Raw genomic sequence first — 22,885 nt, 5'->3', positions numbered from 1 at the left:
TAAAGCTTTCATGTATTACAATTGCAAATTGCTGTTCATCTCATTATTATATGTACTGTAACACGATGATTGTTAAATTTTGCATTATATTTTGAGTTATTCACAGTAAGCCAAAGGATAATAAAACCTTTAGAATGTGATCATGAGTTAGAAAGAAGGAGAATTTAAGTGCAGCAAGTGGAGAAGAGATGCTAACATTTACGTACCATGTTTGTTTTTTGTAAATGCAAAACGTTTTAATTTTGTTTTTGTATTCTCCCACAGCTGGTAGGAACATTTCATTACTGATAACACTGAAGTTTATTGCAAGCCCTTTATTTGGACTCATAATAGCAAAATTAATAATGCTATGGCTGTCACATGTGGCCAATGATGAAACAACAGAAGTAGCTATTAGCCTTGCAGTGGTTTATGTCACATTTTATTTTTGTAAGTAATAACCCTTTTTAATTTATTTTCCATTCCCTTATAGTTGTAACATTACGAATGTGTTTCTAAACATATAAATTGTTGAACAGTCAAATTTAGTGTTCATAAAAATGTTATGTATTCGAAATAGATGAACAATTTGAAATGTCTTCCAGTTATTGTTTGGCTTCACCCCAAAATATCTATTTCTCCGACTAGCTAAATCATCAATTTTTATTTATTTTTAAAATAATCACCTAACAAGTTAATTACAATTTTCACGTACCCCTGCTTCCCTAGTCTCTTTTCAAATACCTCTTCCCCTTCCTCCACTAAACTGTCACTCTCGTACAGTGCCCCTGTGCCTTTTCACTTTTGCCTCACTGCCTCACCAATGCTTCCATGATGAGTCTTAACGTAAGGATTCATCAGAGGTATTAATATCATACGTGTCCCTTCAGACACCTCTCTTTAGGTACCTCAGTATCACAGTACTACACGTACCCAATTGTCCCTGTGCAAGTAATCTTGCATACCTTGCTGTGCTGGCTCCACTGATTGGTGCCAGCTGTTTACTAATTTTAGGGGGTGCAGACTTGCTGTTCTCCAGGGGCAATACTATAATCCTAATGCAGACATTACATGGCGGCAGATTACCACAGGTAATGTCTCAAGCAGGCTCCAAGCACATGTGAGTGAACTGTGTGTCGTAACATGCCTTTTCGCCACACGCTCTTTGACGATGGCTAGGATATTGGTGAAAGGTTTTCCACAGGACTCCTCCAACGCACATCACAGATTTCGTCAGCTCCAATAAGACATGCAATGCGGGTAAGTTCACCAGCACGCCATGTAAGTTGGACGGAGGCAAGTTATTTTGCGGCTGGCCACCGCTTTACAGGTGCTTGAACAGAGGACTCACAGGCTTCCACCAGTGTTTGCACCAAGGTCTGGTACTGGGTTCAGTGGACCCAAGATGATGCCTTGGTGCCTGAAGTCGTCCGGGCTACGAGACCCTGAGGGTCTGTGACCTACCGGAATCCACAGCATGCTAACAGAGAGATCAAAGTAGCAGCATCACAGTCCCCTCAAAATGGCAACAAGACATCAGGAAATACACAGAGAACCTTCAGCCTCAATGTCTTGCGCAGCAGCAGCTATATCGGAAAGTCCAGAATCCCATCTCTGAGGCATTTGTTACGGTTCATTGATCATCCATTTCCACTTGGTCCACATCATATCTGGTGCCATCTAGGTCAGTGGTATTTTGTCTTCATGGACCCCCGGTCTTCTTCCTTATGGACTCCAACGTTGCCAAATAACATAACATAACAAAACAGGTTTTTCGACCAAGGCATAATGCAATAGTTGGCTATTTTAAAAACCTCATAAAAGAGGCTGTACCCCAAACAGTTCTGAGCCAATGCTTGCAGCCCTACCGGCTTGGCACTCCGTTTACACTTCCACCAATTCCTCTGGCAAGTTCTCCGAGAGAACAAGCTCCACCTACATCGGTAGCAGATCCTACTGCTCTGGTTTTACCTCCTCTCGCACATATATTACCTGTGGTACCTGATATAATGTCAGATCCAGCACCTGCAGACCTGGCTCCCTTCCAGTGACAGAAACCTCTGTGCTGGATATGGATGATGATACAGGTGAAGACGAGTCTCCATTGTTGTCATAAACCTTTCATAGCTGCATGTGGAGGGATCAAGATTTCCTGGGACCGTTACTGCCAGAAGAGGTTTATTCAGAGCATGGTATTCTTTCTTCTGTGCTTTCCTTACATGTGACAGAGAATTTGGGATTCCTGATTCAAAAAAGTTGTTTTGGCGGAAGCAAAAAAGTTATGGAAGACTCCATACTCGACCTGGCCAGCCACGTCGAAGGATCGAGGCCAGGTATCCTCATCCGCAATCTTCAGTGTCATGGCAGCAATCTTGTTTGGCAGACCTTTGGCATTAACATGTTTTGGAAAACAGTCGCAATGTCCTCCAGGATAAATTGTCTCCTTACATCTGTCCCATGCCAATGATGTTGCTCTTCAAGCAGCAGCTAATCAGCATTTGTGGGTAAGAAATTTCAGACTACTAACAGTACTTACCTTCTGATAAGGTGGTGGATTTCAGGTTGGGTTTGGCGGAGGCAAAGCTATTTGCTCACGACCTCAGAGAGTCATCTGTGCACCATGTTGATACTGCTTCCAGAGCGGTTTGTTTAGGGGTGGACATGCGCCATACAGTTGGGCCAGGGCGACTCACTTCAATAAAAGAGAAGATATTGGATCTTCCGTTTGAGTGAAATGATCTTTTTCACTCTTCTATGGACAATGAGTTAAATAAAAATAAAACTTGTACATTGACGGCCAAGTCTCTTATGGTGTTCTCAAAGGTGCATCAAGAAACGTTTCCCCCCATTGAGACAATCTCGTCCTGAATTTAGGTTGAAGAGTTTTGGTTGGTTTTGTGGGTTAACACAACCAAAAAAGTAAACAACCGGATAACTCGCAGTTTGTAAAAACGAAAACAGAGATCCTCAACTAAAGGAGAAGAAGAAATGAGGTGCTCCACCAGATCCATCCATGCCCAGCAGGATTTCTCTTTACCATCAGGGCTGGCGTGCCATTTCAGAGTATTCCTGGGTCCTGTCGGTGGTGTCCAAAGAGTAACATCTTATGATCTCTCCATTTCCCCCTTCTTCTTGAGGTCGGCTCCACTGTTCCCTCTCTGGAGATTTTCAATATGCTTCGAAGTGTTGCGATGGCAATGAGCCTATCCCACCCCCCTAGGCGCTTCCAAATAAGGCAGACTCCATACAAGGCGATATAACTTACAAGGGGGGAGCCATCCGCACCACTGAGCACCATATAAAGGCCCTGCAGCGCTTAGAAGTAGATGCCTGGCACTAGAAAAACTCATAGCTCGCGACTCCATTCTGTAGTAGGTCCAGAAGGGATATAACTGCAGGCCCCTGCACCCCGTGTCCACAAGGCCCAGTTTCTGCGTGAAGACAAGTGAATTTCCCTTTGTCTCCCCAGTGTTGCGACTATTTAGTATCTTCTAAAAGAATGTGCCCTGAAAGAGCGTGAGACAAGCCAGGCTCTGCGCTGGGTCCATTCTTCTCCACTAAACTGCCAGTAGGTCTCTAGCCCCCACCCAGCCAGGCCGGAGCCAGCCTCACACCACTGACTCAATCCCCACACCTTTGCATTCTTGATAAGCAAGAGACCCCCAGGTCCTAACCACCATAAAATATCAGCCAAAAGATCTAAGCATGCGCAAATGTATTACTATTTAACATCAATATGCTTCCCTTGTAACACGAGGCACCAGGATGGATAAATTAGAGGTCAAACCCAAGGGGGGAGACCTTGAGTGCGGGAACTGCGGTATCAATGAAGTTCTAAATGTGGGGGTCAGCACAAGTGTATTTTATCCTATCCTCCCTTCTCCCTGGCATAATTTCCCGTGCCGCCCAGGTGCCTGCCACAATGAGTGAATATTCAGTCTTAGCTTGTTTAGTTTAGATAGGAACCATTTCTTTTATGCATACCCCGACCTTCACTGCGAGGATGAGCCCAGCTGACCCACGTGGATCCAGATTACTGCTTGGCATCCCCTAATGGAGCAAGCCCATGTGTAAGGTGCCGCCAATCAGTGGCCCCGAATTGTCACCCTATGTTGTGACGATTCTTGCACTTTTAAAGCATTGTTTGTAATTGTGTTGCCAGAGCGCTCTCGAGCAGCAGAGTCCTTTGCTGATTTTGTATTCTGTACAATTAAACCTTGTTATTCTTACAAAGCTGTCTCCTGGCCTATTTCCCTAGTGGGTTGTCTTTATTCTGGAGTGTGCGTTAAGAGGGTCTTGCCTTCAGAATCAAGGCAAAAGAGGAAGTCCCTTTCCAGCAAAGGAAGCATGTTTTTTTCTTGCCTTTTTACTGTCCCAAAGAAGATCCATGCAGGCCTGAGGGAGGTGATAGATTCCCCTAGAAAAATTCAAGATGGTTACATCAGTGGAAATCCGAAGTGCCCTTTACCAGGGATATTGGTTGACCGCTGTGGATCGGAAATACGCTTGTCTTCATGTTCTAATCTTGGCAGCACAGAAGAAGCTGTTTTTTTTTTTAACGATTTAAACTTTATCAAGCACACACAGATTGCATAATAAATTCATCAGCATTTACTGTTGTATACATTCTCTGCAACAAGAAACTAGTACGGTCAAATTTATTAAATGAGAAACAAAATCAGAAAGGAAAATACATAATATGACCTACAAAATATATAATCCAAACAAATAATGTAAAATACATTGTGGAGGTCAGTATGGTATGATTGTTGACATTAGATCTCCCAGCAGCAAAAAGGACGCCATCTCATAGGGTCTATGGTGAATTCCGGGGTTATCGTTGTTGCTCACAAACGCTATGAATGGCCCCCAACCAACATCGAATTGCACCATCCCTCCAGTGAGTGCTGCATCAATCTTGCACATCGCAGACACAAACCACACTCTAGCCCACCAATCCTTCATATCTGGGATCACAGCGGACTTCCAGTTCTTTGCCAGAATCGATCATGTAGACACCAAAAAGTGGGTTATCAATTTGGATGTTTTACCGCCCAGATTATAATGTCCCGACGGGACCAGTGCCCAGCAGCACTACTTGTGGGTCCAATACTAGATCTGTTCCACATATTCTCTTTATCTGGGCCAAATCTTTTTTCCAAAACACCTGTATGAGGGGACACGTCCACCACACATGAAAAAAGGTACCCAGAGCAGTTGTGCATATCCAACGCAGGAGGTTCATTTTGAGCAGGTTCTCCGGGTTGAGGTACCATCTATGCATCAGTTTGAAGCTGTTCTCCTTAAGTTGGATAGATTTGCTAGCCCTAGTCCAATTATTGTACCACACTAAATCATCTAGAATTTGTACAATATCTTTCTCCCATCTAGCCATATACCTATGAGGAGGTTTAAATCTATTAGAGATTAACACCCTATAGAGAGGATACCTTGCCCACTGGTGAGTCACCTATGAAAAGGTCCTGAAAGTGGGCAGTTTTCCTTCCTGCCTGTGGCGCTGTTTTTGTGTCAGCCAGCCAGTGTCTGAGCTGTATATAGCCATTTCGAATGGATTGTGTCCTCCCACATATTCCTCATCTTTGATATTCGATATCCAGCTTCAGCAGCTTCAGAATTTGTTTTCAGCAAAGGGCGCTGCATCTCGAGGATGATGTCATCAAAGGCATATATAGCACGGGCAGCGCCTGTTGGCTTCAGTTCTGTTTTTCCATGTAAGCTAATGCTTCAAGAAATCTGCGGCGCGCTTCCTTGTTCTTCGTGAATATGTATTCTTCCTCGACACCTACTACTCCAAAGACCAGGTTCAAGAAGTGTTGGGATTGTGATTCTAAGATGTTGTTAACCGACCCACATCGAGTTTCTTTGGTGTCTCGGAGTGGAGCATAAGACTTCGGTCTGCTCCAGGTGCCAGACAATGACCAGAAAGGCTCTGAAGGAGCAAAAGGGGAAATTGGTGGTAGGTAAAAAAAAAAAAAAAATCCACATCGTCTACCCCATCGAAGAAACCTTTCGTACGACGACCAGAGGGGCGACTCTCCTCAGAGGACAGAAGGTTAAAAGATCAAGGTCGAGTAGTGGCTCCCACCACTCCACATAGTCGTCGAGGAAGTCGAAAAGAGGCACCAAGGTACCCTTCTTCGACTTTGTCATCAGACACCTCCCTTTAGAGGATATCTTGTCCAATGAAAAGCTCCACACCTGCTGAATGGGAAGCATTTAGATCTGAAATGCTGAAAATATTTCAAAAACAAAAAACCTCGGCAAGCCACGCTCCTACCATGCCTTCCAAAGAAGCCGGTAAGGAAAGGGCTTGAGCCAAATCCTGCGTGCCCTCGAGCCTGGGACAAAGGCCAGCTCCTCATTGAGAGCAGTTGAGGCCTCGACGTGATGACAAGTCATCGAAGGATCCTTCGAGCCGTAAGTCCAAACATAAGTCGAGGTCAAGGTCATCGACACCATCGATGCCATCGACATCAGCTGCGCCCTCAACGCCAGCTGCGCTCTCAACATCGGTGACACCATCGATGCTGACCGCTCCCTTGACGCCAGCCATACCGTCAACGGCAACCACGCCATCTAAACCAATGGCACCATCGAAGCCGAAAAAGATTTCTATGACTCCTTGAGCGACAATGATGTGCCTTTTGGTCTTCAATTTGGTACACCAAATGTGCCTGAAAGCTTTATTTCGGTTGAAAGATCTATTTGATAATTTACAAATGGCCAGTGGGGTAGACATCTCACCTGTGCTGGAATTTGGTGGACCTGAAGCTGGTGAGCACGCAGATGCTTCATATAGACAACTAATGTCTAAAGTTGTAGACTATATGGAATGGAGGAGGCCCACTGGCTCTCCAAAAAAGGGTGGCAGCAAATTGGGAAAGGCCAGAAACTAATCCGGCAGTAAACAAAAGTCTGACCACAAAAAAACTGGCATTCTAGTAGTGACCCTGACTACCTGTCTAAACACCCCACTCCAGAGAGTCTTGTGGTACAGGCAGCTAATGCTACCTCCAAGCAGGCAGCTTATCGAACTATCCCTCAAGATGGGGATGACAAGGGAGTAGATGGATGGGCAAGAAAAGTATTTTCTGCAGGGAGCATGGCTCTTAAATCAGCCAACTCCACGTGTGCCCTTGCAAAGTTCTCATTCACTCTATGGTACTGTATTTCCATGGCGGCAGAGCACATTCCAGAGGGAAAGGAAAGAGGCGGGTTCTTGGCTATTGTTAGAGACGGCAAGCAAGCCATGTGTAAGTCTTTTCAATCAGGTCTGGATTCTGTTGACAGCATCAGCAGAGCCATGGCAACAAGCACAGTAATACGCAGATTTGCGTGGTTGAGGAAGTCGGGATTTGTGCCGGATGTGCAATCCAGACTCCTCAACATGCCTTTGACAGGTCTCATCTTTTTGGCAACAAGGCTGACGAAAGCCTTGAGAAGTTGTAGACCTCAAAAGCGGCAGCCAAATCCTTAGGTGCCGCTATTAGGCAGCCTCAGCCTTTTTGCCCCAGCGGACAGCCTTGGAGGGGTAGATCATTTCGCTACTACTCCTCAGTTGTAAGAGCAAGAGGAATGGCTGGTCAAAGAGGCCAAAGCAGATTCCCTCATTGTCGTCAAATGAGAGGTGTGAAGCCCGCTCAAGCAGGGGTATCCTTACCAACAGCCACTGCATCCGCCGTATCAAAACCTCTCTGAGGTCTTGAGTCACAATTCACCAGTGGGAAGCAGACAGTCTCAGCATCTGAAAGAATGGCGAGACATTACTTTGGATGCTTGGGCATTGGAAACCATAGCCCACGGTTACTGCCTTCTTTTCTTTCAGAGACCTCCAAAGCATCCACCGGGGAGCCACTCTTTGCAGGTTCCAGATCCGCTTCTGGTGCAGGAAATTCTGACCCTGCTAGAGAAAGGTGCTATAGAACCGGGGCCTGTAGCGGAGAGGAACAAGTGATGTACTCTCCATATTTCCTAATATCCAAGAATGACAGAGGACTGAGACCCATCTTGGACTTCAGATACTTAAACAAGTTCCTCAGGAAGGATAAGTTCAAAATGGTCACACTTTCTAAGGTCCTTCAGGCCCTCCAACTCCAGGATCGGATGGTGTCATTTGTCCTTTCATGTGCCAATCCATCTCAAGCACATAAAATACCTGAGGTCGCCATTAGCGGTTATCATGATCAGTTTTGAGTTCTGCCATTCGGGCTAATCTCTGCCCCAATGGTTTTCACCAGACTAATATCAGTTGTGGCAGTGAGTTTTAGGAGAGGGGGGATTCACTTATACCCCCTACCTGGACGATTGGCTGATCAGGGCGCGTTCTCCTGAACAAGTCCTGGATCATCTCAACGTCACCTGCCACTTTCTTCACAGACTGAGCTTCTCCTTTAATTACAAAAAGTCCTAAATGACACCTTCCCAAAAGCTCCAGTTCATCGGAGCTGTACTGGATACATCCTTGGGAAAGAGCTTGGGTTCCATGTGTTAAAATCGTGGCAAAAATGGCCATGGACACAAAATATTGTGGTCTTTTGTACATGCAACATTTTTGCCGCGATTGTATCACTGCATAGTGTTAGGGAGAATTCTCTTAAAAAGTCTAATTTCCCTTACCTATAGAGTCCCCCAGCAGCTTTGCTGGATTTCTACGGTTTATTTATTTCTTCAGCATGGGGTCTGGCATGGATTCACATGCTCATGAATATTCCCCGTCGTCAGGCTGGGAATCCTCGGTAAAGAAAAAATCAGTATCAGTTTCGTTTCTGATCTGTCTTTCGTAGTAGTAACCAATCACTGATCTCTGCGTCATACTGACCACAGCCAATGACTGCCCTCTACCTAAGCCCCGCCTCTGGCAGCCATCTTCAGATTTTTACCGCACGTTCAAGTGTTGGGATCCTCGTGCTATTGCTCTCGAGCGTTAGTGCATTTTTCACATTTATTCTCAGAAAAATTTCTCTTTTTCGGTCAAAAGAGCCTCAAGCTCCACCGTTTCTTCATCCGATTATCGGGGACCCGTGTCGGATTCGTCTACGCCCCTCAAGGGTGAAGATTTCGTCGAGCCACGCTTTTGGAGGACTCCAGAAGTTTCTCAGGCCCATCTCGGACATGGCCCAGGAGAAGGGAAGCTCGACGCCCGGAAAGCTGTTCAGGGTCTGCCCTGGATGCCAGCTTCAGAATGTCTTTAAGGAGGACGAACACTCCCTTTGCCTTTACTGCCTCCATGAGGACAAGACGCACGTGGAGAAGGACTGTGCGTTTTGCGGCAATATGTCGGAGCGGACCATGAAGGACCGCCATCAACGTCTCGCCAACTGGCTGGAAGGAAAGAGCCCGTCAGGCGAGAAGAAGAAGAAGAAGTCCAAGCGGTCTTCTAAGACCTTTGAGGGCGCCCCGGCGACAGGGGTCCAACAGAAGGCCAAGCACCGCGAGTCCGCTGGTACCAGGAGCGCCGAACGGTCGGGCTCTACGGGCGCCAGGCAGGGCGCATCCTCCCCGGCGCCATCAACCACGAGCCGACGCTCTGGCTCGATTAAGAGGAAGGCCGAGCACCCGGCAAAGCTCCTGGAGAGACCCCGGTCGAGCTCGAAGGCCCCATCGGAGGGGGAGCGAGGCGGTGACCCTCCCCCCAAGGAGAAGGCGGTGAGCGCACCTAAGGTGGTGAAAGCCTTAATCCACCCGGCCAAGGCCTCTATCGAGACAGTCGCGGCGGCCCTAGCTCAGCCTGTGGAGGCTACACCAGTGTTGGTGACCTCGGGGCCCAGAGTCTCCCTGCCACCGCGGAGGGAGTCCTCTTTCTTGCCCATCGACAGGACCCCCGTGAAACCTCAGACGGAGAAGAAAAAGGGGGGGCAGGAGGTCGTCGTGGATTCGGCCTCAACCTCTGAGGAGGAGCTGATCAAAGTCTTAAGCCACGGCGTTGGCGTGGAAGAAGACCAGCCCGTCGGGAGGGACCCCGACGTAGGAGACGACGAGAACGTCGAGGGTGCCGACGGGGCTCCTGACCGCCCGTCGGACTCCCCTCAACCAGTGACGCAAGACAACTCGGTGGCCATTTTGTTGGCTATACAGTCCTTATGCTCGGAGATAAGGACGAGACTGCCGTTACCACCAACGGAGGAACCGCTCCCGACGGGGGACCCGGAGCCAGGCCCTTCTGGGAGCCCTCCCCCTAAGAGAAGAAGGATTCATCCTCCACCTCCTTTTCAGCCATCGCGCCCTGTTCAGCCCTCCTCCCCGTCCACGACACGTGGGGATGATACGGGGACTGACACGGCCGCGACGGGTACAGACGACAAGGTTTACGACGAGGATCTCCCGTCGTCACCTCCCACCCGACTTCCCCGCCCGACGAGATTGGATCGTTTCACTCCATGATCGCCAGGGCATCCGAGCTTTTCCAGCTCTGCCCGGAAGAGAAGAAGAAGGAAGGTTTCCTTTATCAACGACGCGAGGCCAAGAGGAAGACGGTCCTCGCTGTACCTCTACTGGACGATATTTGGGATGAGGGCCTCGCCCTCCTCAAGAACCCATCCACGACGCCGGCTAGAAGGGATCGGTACGAAAAGAAGTACCGGGTCCCGGACGCGGCCCCCTTGTGCCTTCGGGCACAGCCGACCCCGGACTCGGTCGTCTCCGCGGCGGCCAGGAAAAAAGCGGGGAGGGGCGCGGCCTCTACGTCGACCGCCCTGCCGGACGGCGAGGGTAAGAAATTAGACACGATGGGACGCAGAGTCATCTCGTCGGCAGTGACGACGATTAAGGCAGCCAACGCCTTGGCTATCGTAGCCCGCTACGACAGGGAGTTGTGGTACAAACTGGCCCCCCTGCTGGACTTCCTACCAGACGACAAGAGGGCGGAAGCCCTAGAGATCTTGCAGGAAGGAGAGGTGGTGTCGGTCCACGCCATTATGATTGCGACGGACATCGCTGACACTGGATTTCGCCAGTTGGGCAACGGCGTGTTCCTTAGGCGGCGTGGATGGCTCAAGCCTACTGACTTCCGTCAGGACGTGCAGACCAGAGTCTTGGACATGCCGACCTGTTTGGGAAAACAGTGGACGATTCCCTTCAAGCCATCAAGGTGGACACGGAGATGGCCCGGGCTCTTGGGGTTCTCCAGCAACGGCGGCCGCCCTTTCGGAGCGGCGGAGGCAAACAGGGTGCCTCCAAAGGTTCCAGCGGCGGATTTTCCACCTACCGTCAAGCGGCCCGTTCGTTGTCACAGGAAGCTTACAGGGGACGCGGCAAGTCAGGACTCGGCGGCAAAGCCTCGTCGAAGCAGGACTGAACCGGCCGTGGGGTCGGGCCCCCACCGAAGCACCCCGGTGGGAGGCCGGCTGGCGAGCTTCGTCAGCGTGTGGGAGTCTATCTCCACCGACCGTTGGCTGCTGGACGCCCTAGCTCAGGGTCACGCGCTCGAGTTTCTAAAGAGGTGCCCGCGCGTTCCCCCTGTGGCCAGGAAAGAACATCACGTCCCTCAACTTCTCTTGGAGGTAAAGGCGATGCTCAAGAAGGGCGCCATCGAGCTCGTCCCAAAGAGGCTTCGGGGCTCCGGAGTTTACTCAAGATACTTCCTCGTGAAGAAGAAGACGGGAGGATGGCGTCCCATCCTGGACCTACGACGACTGAACAAATTCATCAAGGCACAGAAGTTCTGGATGGTCACCCTCCAACACGTCCTGGGTCAACTGGAGGAGGGCGATTTCCTGTCGTCGTTGGATTTGGAGGATGTCTACTTCCATATTCCCATCCTAAAGGGACACCGAAAGTTTCTCAGGTTCGTGGTCCAAGGGCGTCACTACCAGTTCAAAGCCCTTCCCTTCGGATTGAGGTCGGCACCCAGGGTGTTCACCAAGTGCCTCGCACCGGTGGCGGCGCAGCTGCACCGAGAGGGGATCCACGTCTACCCCTACCTGGACGACTGGCTCATCCGAGCAAAGACGAAGGAGCTCGCCGTGGAGCACACGGCAAGGACCGTCCAACTACTCACGGACCTGGGATTCTCCATAAACTACGCCAAGTCCCACCTGGTGCCCGCGCAAGACGCACTGTTTCTGGGTGCGAAGCTCGACACAGTGTCGCTTCTGGCCTCTCCGTCGGAGGAAAGGACGAGGGCCATCTTGGGCAAGGTGCAGCGGATGCTGGCTGCGGACGCGGCCAGGGTGAGATCCATCAAGTCCCTCCTCGGAATGATGTCTTCTTGCATTTATCTCATCCGCCTGTGCAGGCTCTGGATGCGCCCGTTGCAGGAGTTCCTCGACACGCGTTGGATCCAGACGACGGGCAGCTTCGAGGAGAGGATCACACTCGACAAGAGTTTCCGACGAGCGATCCGGTGGTGGGGCACCCGCGCGCATCTGACGGCGGGCATGGACTTCCAGACCCCCGGCTACCAGGAGACCGTGACCACGGATGCCTCCCTGGAAGGGTGGGGAGCGCACACCGAAAATCTGCACGCGAGAGGCCTTTGGCTTCCGACGGAGAAGTCCCTCCATATCAACGTCCTGGAGCTCCGTGCAGTGTTTTGGGCCCTCAGGTCTTTTCTTCCGTCCCTCAAGGGCAAGGTGGTCAGGATCTTCACCGACAACACCATCACCATGTTCTACATCAGGAAGCAGGGCGGTACCAGATCCCCAGCCCTGTCCAAGGAGGCGCAGGATCTGTGGCATTGGGCCGTCGCCCAAGGGATGTTTCTGGTGCCGTTTCATCTGGCAGGGATAAAAAACACCATCGCCGACTCGCTCAGCAGAGAGCTGCGCTCGTGCCACGAGTGGGAACTACGACAGGATCTAGTGGACCGCCTCTTCCGACGGTGGGGCACACCCCAGATCGATCTGTTCGCGACGGCGACGAGCTCCAAGTGCCGGAGGTTCGCCAGCAGGTTTCCCCAGCCGAGGAGCATGGACGATGATTTCTCGTTCCCCTGGGGGGGCCTGTTTCTATACGCGTTCCCTCCATTGCCATTGCTGATCTGGCTCATCAACCAGCTCAAGAGGTCACGGTGCAGGATGATCCTCGTCGCACCGGCGTGGCCGAGGCAGGTCTGGTTCCCGGACCTTCGGGACTTGTCCACGTCCCCACCAGTCAGGCTGCCGGCGGACACGGATCTTCTCTCCAGAGAAGGAGGTGCCATTCTACACCACGACCCACAGTCGCTGAACTTGCAGGCCTGGCTCCTGCAGCGCTAGAGTTTGGAGGGTACGATATCCCGGCTGATTGCAGAGAGGTTGTTGCAAAGGCCAGGGCGTCCTCAACTCTCAAGTGTTACGGTCATAAATGGAAGAGGTTCTCTGTCTCGTGCCGTGCACAGAAGATTAACCCTCTGCGGATTACAGCCCCTCAAGTGCTGCCGTACTTACTGTCGCTGGCCAAAGCTGGACTGGCTCACGCCTCCATAAAAATACATCTGGCTGCCATCTCCCGATATACCAGGACTACGGGACCGGCGTCCTTGTGGTCTCATCGCCTGGTAAAGGAATTTATGAAGGGACTATTCCGTTCATTCCCGCCGGTGAAGGCTCCTGCCCCGGCGTGGGAACTTAATGTGGTGCTGACCAGGCTCATGGGAGCCCCATTCGAGCCTATGCATTTGGTGCCCTTGAAGTTTCTGTCATGGAAGACAGCGTTCCTCGTGGCCATCACCTCTGCACGACGAGTGGGAGAGATTCAGCACCTATCTTGCAAGCCTCCATACTTGACTTTTCATGACACAAGGGTAGTGCTTAGGATGCACCCCTCCTTCATGCCCAAGGTGCCGTCTGACTTCCACCTCAACGAGCCCTTGGTGTTACTAGTTTTCTTCCCGTCGCCTTCGACGCCGGCCGAGAGGACTTTGCACTCGCTGGATGTAGCTAGACCGCACGAAGAGTTTTCGGAAGACGTCACAGCTATTCGTGAACTTTTGGTCTGTGAATCAAGGGAAGGCTCTCTCGAAGACTTCCATTTCCAGATGGCTCTCCGGCTGCATCATGCATTGTCACCGGTTGGCAAACCGACCGCTGCCCGGCCGTCCGAGATCCCCTTCGACCAGAGCGATCACTGCTACCACGGCGTTCCTGTCTGGTGTGCCCCTGCTGGACATCTGCAGGGCTGCTACGTGGAGGTCGACGCACACCTTCACAAGATTCTACTGCGTCGATCGGGACTCCAGGGAGGAGTCCAGGGTCGGCCAAGCAGTGCTGCGCAACCTGTTCGCTTAAGGTGAGCTTGGTGAGGAGGTAAGAGATGCTTAATGTTGAGTTGTTGTATTGCTTAAGGTTGAGCCTGTTGCCACCTCCCGTGGTTGTGCATGTGTATACTGCTATGTATTCTTTTAAACATGAGCATGTGAATCCATGCCAGACCCCATGCTGGAGAAGAAACAAGTTACTTACCTGTAACTGTTCTCCAGCATGGGTCTGGCATGGATTCACATGCAAACCCTCCCACCTACCCCTCTGCGGCTCTTCACTTGGTCATACTGCCACTTGGTGTGCTACCAAATCTGAGGATGGCTGCCAGAGGCGGGGCTTAGGGAGAGGGCAGTCATTGGCTGGGGGCAGTATGACCCAGAGATCAGTGATTGGTTACTACTAAGAAAGACAGATCAGAAACGAAACTGATACTGATTTTTTCTTTACCGAGGATTCCCAGCCTGACGACGGGGAATATTCATGAGCATGTGAATCCATGCCAGACCCATGCTGGAGAACAACAGTTACAGGTAAGTAACTTGTTCCTTACTCCTGCTAAGAGTGAGACTCTTTTTCTCACTCTTAGACATCGTTTTGATGTGTGTTTCAGGTTATTTTTGTGCTTATGAGTAATGGAGTTTTCTCACTCCATAGGTATCATCTTTTTACATGTGTGTTACACAGCACCCTCAGTGCAGTAACAGAGGGGTGTCCTAGTGACCCCCAAACATAGACTCCATACCCTGGGACTGACTACTGTCTCCCAGGGCATGCAAAGTTACCATTGACTTTGCTAGTCAATAGTTATGAACAAAACCAGTACAAACCATCTTACTATGGAGTTACCGGGAAGGGTTAATAGTTTTTCCCTGGTGTTCATTTTCGAGGGGGGACTGTCCAGTCCCTCTCTCCAAAGTTTCTGGCTGGTGGCAGTGGTTACTACCATAAATATTTGACCGCAAATATTTCCCTATGGGATTTTCCCATTGTTCGAGGCTACCAATTTTTATGACGGCCTCTAACATACCGCCGGGTCATTTTAATATTAACTTTGCTCCGGTGTTTTTTTAATGCCAGATCTTTAATAATATTTCTTTCTCGTAATCCAAACCGAGGTCGGGCCCTTTGTTCGTCCTTTTTGGTGGGCTTCTGGACAGAAGCCCTCCTTCAGGCGCCAGTGAGTCTGGGGTAGACAGGATGTGTGGGAGGGTGAGTAGGCACCCTGGACAGGGTCGCCTAAGCAACCCAAGTCTCACTCTGCCCTGATAGGCTAGGGGGTTATCCCGCCAGGATAACCACCCCGCTGTGTGAGTGACAGCTAGGCTGTATGAATGGGGGTTTTTCTGCATAAAAGCAGGGACCTGCGGACTGGAAGATAAGACGTCGCCACTGGACCTGAGAAATCCGAAGAGGAGAGAAGCCAAAGACATCTGCAACAACTGAACCACCGGTGAAGCCCTGCTGCAGATCCTCAACACTTTTCTCCAACTAAAAGAGAAGATCTTCACCTGCAAGAGCCTTCTTCCCTTGAGCTGGTGGGGCCAACCAGTTCGCCAATCGCCTTCCAGGACCTGCCTTGTCCGAATCGTCAGTGCCAAGCACTAGGAGACCGGATAGCCAGGTATCCGTCCACCACGACTGCGATTTAAAGGAGCGTACCTTTTATTCCGTTTTGGCATCACAGCGGCCGGCTTCATCCCTGGGCAGTGCAGTAACTCGAACCTTCCTCCACGACGAGAGCCTCTCTTCCTCTGCTGGATCTTCCGAACTGCAAGAACTGCTTGGAACTAGCGCCACCGCAGGAGCCTCTTCCACTTTTAAGGTACATTGTTCCGCCAGGCCTCCCTTGTCATTTGGTACTGCTAAAGGTGTTTTAAATCCTTTACATACCTGCTGGGTTGGCCGCCCCTATCATTTAACATTGTCTTTCACCTTCTGCAACCACCTTTTCGAATCGTTTAACAAAGTCCTGACTGCAGCTACAAGAAAATTTTGCTCCTGGGCACTTTGCCCTGTACCACTGACTCTGGCACAGGCCTATTGACTCTGGCTAAATCTGTTACAACTGCCTTCTCTAGATTGCTTCTCACCTAGAAATGTGTTGGTGCACCTAACTCTTATAACCACCTTTCCTTCCCCTTTACATATTTTTGAAGTTCCATTTCGCTCGGTTTTCACCTCAGTATTGCTGATGCTAAAGTACTACCTTGCCTAACTTGTTCACAATCCAATTGGGAAGTGTGGCTGGTGTGGTTAGGAGTCCAGCCTAGTATAACTTGACCTTTCCCTCCCTCTGAAGAAATTGTTAGAGTGCCATTTCTGCTTGGTTTACACTGTGCCGTTTTGCTCAGTTTTCACTCTTGCTCAAACTTGTCTACAATTTAAATAGGGAGTTGTAAATACTTTTCTTGGCTGTTTTAACTTGCTTTAATGATATAGATTTGTGTGTTAGAGTGTGTAAAATAAATATATATATTATTTTTGATACAAAGCTTTGGTCAGTGTTTCCTTGTCCCATAGTACTGTAGCCCTATTGTGTAAACCCTGAATACTGCTAATCTCCCTCTTGAGATACGTCTGGCTGCTCAGCCACAGCTATCAACTAAATCTGTGTGGTACAGACTGATACCAAAGGGGATTTATTGCATATACCTGTAGTCCTAATCTTCTGTAGTGCTCCCTAAGGGAACTGCATAGGATTCTGCCTAACACATACCAGAGCTCGCCACCCACGGGGAGGGCTAAAGACATTCTACAGATTGTCTACAAATTTCAAAGTGCCCTGCATCTCTCGGCCTTTGATTTTTTTGATGTTACTTGGCCACATGGCATCCTGCATTTTTCTGGTGCCAGAGGCTCGCCTGAGAATGAGATCCCTTCAATGGGCCCTCAGGAAACAATGGTCCCAGTTCTCAGGAAACCTGTCTGACCTACTTCAGGTCCCAAGCAGGGTCGCACAGGATCTCCTGTGGTGGACCTGCGAGGACAACATTCTGAAGGGAGTACCCTTTTGGCAACCATGGGCGGAGATAACAGTAGTGACGGACGCCTCACTCACGGGGTAGGGAGCCCACACCAACGATCTGACAATCAGCAGCCGTTGGTCTCCATCGGAGTCCAAACTACCTATCAATCATTTGGAGCTCAGGTCAATCAGACTTGCACTGAAGGCTTTTCTGCCCTCTGTACATGGAAAGAATGTCCTGATAATGAAGGACAACATAGTGGCCCTGTGCTACCTCAACAAGAGAGGAGGTATAGTGTCACTACCACTGTGGAGAGAGGCAATGCAGCTCTGGTATTGGGCAATTCAAGAAGGAATCTCTCGATCGGCAGTTCACCTAGCTGGAGAAGAGAACAAAGCGGCAGATGCTGTGAGCAGGCAGAGCACAGTCTCCCACGAGTGGGAACTAGCTCCGGAAGTCCTACAAGAGATCTTCACCCTTCGGGGAACCCCTCAAGTGGATCTGTTCTCAACCAGTGTCAACCGGAAGTGCGAATTGTACTGCTCCAGGGAATTTCCTCCAAGAGGAGCTCTCTGAGAGACGTTTGTGGTGAAGTGGGAGTTTCCACTCATGTACGCGTTTCCTCCAGTCCCCGTCATTCCTCACTTGATCAGGAGATTTAGAAAGTTTGGGAAATACATGATCCTAATTGCCTCGGATTTGGCCTGGAGCACGTGGTACCCAGACCTTCTGGACATGTCCATCTGCCCTTCAATACATCTTCCACTAAAAGAGGACCTTCTCTCACGAGAGGAGAGTTGGGTTCTCCATCCAGAGGTCAAGATGCTCAGCCTTAACGCATGGTTTCTGAAAGGCAGCGATAAAACATTATTTCCATAGAAAAAATGTCAATGAGAGTTGGCCATTATGTCCAATCGGACATTCACTTGTGTAGTCCCTCCACCTCACTTTGGTCCTTTTTGACTCTAACCAATGAGGTGGCAGGGCTTAAGCTCCACCCCAGGCAGCCATCTTCTGATTTTTCTCTGCAGTCTAACAGACAGGGAGAATCTTCCAGCTCTCTGATCTTTCTTCAATTTTACTATCTTTAGCTGTTTAAGCTACATCTCGAATTTTATCCTATCTTGTTCATCTAGTCAAGGACTGCTATTTGTGACTTTCTGGGATCAGAAAGCGCAAAATTTCAACCTGTTTTCTTCAAGTGAAGAATTACTTCACACCATGGCCGAGGAAACACCAACTGCCAAGAAGCCTTCCTTGTTCAGGGATTGCAGCAGATGCAGAAAGAAACTAGTGTACATGAAGGACCCACATGAACAGTGTATCTACGATTTATACCCTCATGATATCCACGAGTGTGAAATTTGTCAAACTTAAACCAACAAGACCTTACAAGACACGCACAGGAGGTTGCTATTACATCTGGAGTTCAAGTGCCACTCCTCGGATTAGGAATCTGCCAAAACAGCCCCTGTTACATCTCACAAACCATCTGAGAGACAAACCTCTAAAAGAAGGGCTTCTCGGTGTAAAGAAGCACCTCCCCTACTCACAAGAGCAAGAAAAGGGTAGGGAAGAACTCCCTCACACCTTCCTTGAGCTCTTAGCACACCATTCGTCCACAAAGCTCTCGTCGACGGACCCAAAGTCACAACACTCGTCCACAAAATCATTGTCGATGAAGCACAAATCATCATCGTTGTCCATTACATCAACGTCGACAGGGAAAATCAAGCCAGAAGACCCGTCCACGGGCACCATGTCAACGGCAGGAGCACCGTCCACAGATGATAACACAAATAAGGCTAAAGACACTACTCCAACCATTCCAGGAGGACAGGAAGAACCAGTGATAATACAATTATCACCAATCAAGGAGATGGTAGAGTTGCCAGATATCATTCTGCAAGAGGAATTCTCTGACACTGAAATCTTAGCAGAACAACCCATTTACGACCCTAAAGAGAATAGAATAGCCCACCATGGCACCCTACCACTGAGGACGTCACAGACCCTTATGACCAGGGCTTTAAGTGGGCCGGGGCCTGCCGGGGCCGGGCCCCGCCAGTCTCCAAAAAGTGGGACTGAGCCGGGGCCCTGCCGGGGCCCCCCTTCCACTGCACGCAACATTGGCGGGGTGCATTATCCCGTCGCGGCGGCAGCCGCGACGGGAGATGCGCCTGCCATGAAGTCAGGCATCTGACAGAAGTGGCAGCCAACCACAGCGATGCTGTGCCTGGCTGCCACTTCTGTAAGTCATAGTAACTGCCTCTGGTGACCTCTCGCGCGAGGGGTCACCAGAGGCAGTTACTGTCCCTTTGTTTCCCCAGGTCGCCGAGGCGTCTTTAACCCTCGGCGAACCTGGGGATTCCTCGACATTTTTCGAGGTTTATGAAAGATGGCTTGAAAAGTACACAATTCAAGCCATCTTTTATAAATCTTTGCCGACGGACAATTTTGTCCGTAGTCAAAGTTTTATAAAAGATGGCTTGAATTGTGTACTTTCAAAGCCATCTTTTATAAAACCGAAATGTTTAAAAAAAAATGGCCTGAAAAGTAGGCAAACCGTAAGGTATGCACACACACATATATATGCATGTTATATATCTGTGTGCGTACCTTACTATGGTTTGTGTACTTTGCAAGCCATCTTTTCTAAACATAGAAATAAATATGTTATAAAAGATGGCTTGCAAAGTACACAAACCATAGTAAGGTACGCACACAGATATATAACATGCATATATATGTGTGTGCATACCTTACGATTTGCGTACGTTTTAGGCCACGCCCCCACAAGCCACGCCCCCAAAAGAGGGCCCCCCCTCGATTTCTTACCCCACTTAAAGCCCTGCTTATGACCCTATGCCGATGGAATCACAGAGAATCATTGATGAATTCAATAGATGCCAGAGATCCCAAACATTGGCACCATCTGCCCCCAGACATAGAAATGTTTCGGCAATCTTGAAGAGCACTAGATCTCCTCAAAGGGACAAATCACCACATTTCAGTACGCCTAGATGCTCTCCCACCAGTAGTAGAGCCTGTAAACGCCCATACTCTCTTGAACCTCCTCACAGGCCCAGACAGACCACTGTCACGCAGTGCTTCACCGACAAGAGTCTCACCACCAAGATCCTCACCTAGACCGAGAAGACACTCGCCGACAAGGGATCCAACTATAGTACCTTCAACTGCATCAATTTCAGATTGGCAGACTTCACAGACACAGAGGACCCAGAGGAAGGAGAGATTACACACGATCCAGACACACACAGTGAATGGGATGACTATGTAATAGAGAAACCGAGAAAACGTGATTCCCCAGGGGAAATCTCCCCACCGGACGACCGGGTATCATTTCACACAATCTTGGCAAGGCAGCAGACCTTATCAAAATTCAGGTAACCTCAGAGGAGAAGAAATTAGTCCTATACGAATCCAGGGATAAGCAAAGAAGGACTGTTACTACTATTCCTCTCTTAGACACAGTCTGGGATGCAGGAGTGGAAATCCTTTCTACACCTCTGTCTACACCCGCTCTGGTATCACGACCAGAGAAAGAATACAAGGCCCCAGACATGGCTGTGATATACTTAGAGGATATACAAAACCAGACTCAGTCATCACAGTCGCAGCAAGAAAGAAACTAGCAAACCCCTCGTCACCATACAGAACCACTTCACAAAGAAGGACGAAAACTTGAAGCTATGGGCAGGAAGGTTTCATCATCAACTTCCCTAACCATCAGAGATCGGCAGACAGAGTATCGGCGAGCTGCAACTAATCTCATGGTTCCTCGATGGCACAACAACCACGGTACGATCTTTCAAATCGCTCCTGGGCATGTCTTCATGTATATATCTCATTCCAAAATGCAGACTACACATGACGCCAAAACAAGAAACCCTGGATCACCAATGGGCCCAAGCACACAGGTCATGGGAAGATGTCATCCAACGTCCACCAACCTTCCACAGAGCGCTTCAGTGGTGGGGCACACCACAAAATCTGTCACAGGGAAAGCTGTTCCAAGCTCCCACTATGACATTTCTTCTCAGAACGGACGCGTCTCTGTCCGGCTGGGGAGCAAACCAAGAGTCCCGACTACACATCAACATCCTGGAACTTCGAGCAATCCGCTGGGCACTGAGGGCTTTCTTACCGGTACTAACAGGGCAAGTAGTAACAATTCAGACTGACAACACAACCTCCATGCATTATACCAACAAGCTGGGAGGCACAAGATCAGAGATGCTATCCAAGGAAGCACAGAAGTTATGGACATGTGCCCTACAACACAAGGTTCAGCTGAAGGCAGAACACCTACCAGGAGTAGACAATGTCCTAGCAGACAAATTGAGCAGAGATTACACAACCTCCCACGAATGGGAATTAGACAAGGAAGAGACTCAATGGATATTCCGCATGTGGGGACATCCAGAGAACGATCTCTTCGCCACCAACGACAACAAGAAATGTCGCCTGTTCGCCTCGAGATACCCAGAGGAGCTATCACTAAGGGACGCGTTTTCAGTAACCTGGACAGGCAAGTTCCTGTATGCCTTTCCTCCAACTCCATTGATAGCATGTGTGCTACGCAGAGTGAAGGAGCAACCGTGCAGGATAATACTCATAGTGCCGGAAATTGGCTCAACAAGTGTGGTACCCGACCCTCCGGCACCTCTCCCAAGGGTCATCGATTTGCCTCAGAGCGCATCAGAGTTTACTGACGCAACAGAACCACAAGGTTCTCCACCATGACCCAGTGAGCCTGTCGCTCAAAGCATGGTTCCTGAACAGTGAAAATTAGATAACGTAACGCTTCCTTCGGAATGCTGGGACATATTCAAATCATCCAGAGCTCCATCCACAAAGACCACATATGTTCGGAAGTGGACCCACTTCACTAAACGGTGTGAAACTGCACATATAGATCCACTCACTACATCAGTGGAGCAAGTATTACCATATCTACTACACCTGGCAAGAACTTGGCTCTCCTTGCCCTCCATTAAAGTACATCTATCTGCCATATCAGCCTATACAACAAACCCTAATGAAACGTCATTACTCACCAATCCAGCAATTAAAATTTTTCTCAAGAGGTTACTATGTTCCTTCCCACCAACACCAGAACTGGTGCCTTCTTGGAGCCTAAACACAGTTCTGTCTGCACTCATGGACTCACCATATGAACCCATCCATAGGTGTGACCTGAAATTTTTGTCCTGGTAATTTGCCTTTCTAATAGCCATCACACCGGCTAGAAGAATCAGCAAACTACAAGCCCTCTCATTGGAACCACCATTCACCCTATTCCAGAAGGACCGCGTCATCCTCAGGACACATCCTCAATTTTTACCCAAAGTTGTATCAGAAATGACACTCTCGGAGCATATATTGTGCTCCCTACTTTTTTCGGAAACCACACTTCAAATGCAGAAAGAGCACTGCACTCGCTAGATGTTGCCAGAGTCCTCAAATTCTCCATTCAAAGGACCAAGGAGTTCCATGCTTCCCCAAGGCTTTTGATAGCATTCTCAGGTCCCACGAAGGGACAACATATATCTAAGCAAGGTCTCTGAAGCTGGGTGACTAACTGCATAAGCCATTGCCATCAGTCTGAAGGTGACCCACTCACTAGACCTCCCACAGCTCACTCCACCAGTGGAAGAACAGCCTTGGTTGCACTCTATGCAGGAGTACCGATAAGACATTTGTAGCGTGGCTTCCTGG

At 49.4% G+C, this 22,885-nt stretch overlaps 1 protein-coding gene across 1 annotated transcript in view; it reads left to right on the top strand.

The window, feature by feature from the left end:
- The window catches only part of LOC138505085 (sperm-specific sodium:proton exchanger-like), a 3,031,181-nt gene that overhangs the window by 826,789 nt on the left and 2,181,507 nt on the right, over positions 1-22,885 (top strand). Inside the window, exon 6 of the mRNA XM_069625402.1 lies at positions 265-429. Within this exon, the coding sequence (XP_069481503.1) occupies positions 265-429 (165 nt within the window). The remainder of the gene's footprint in view (positions 1-264; positions 430-22,885) is intronic.

Source organism: Ambystoma mexicanum, chromosome 11, assembly GCF_040938575.1.
Source record: "Ambystoma mexicanum isolate Mex_15411 chromosome 11, UKY_AmexF1_1, whole genome shotgun sequence".
NCBI lineage: Eukaryota > Metazoa > Chordata > Amphibia > Caudata > Ambystomatidae > Ambystoma > Ambystoma mexicanum.
Note: the sequence above shows the minus strand (reverse complement) of the source record. Positions and strands in the feature narration are given on the sequence as shown.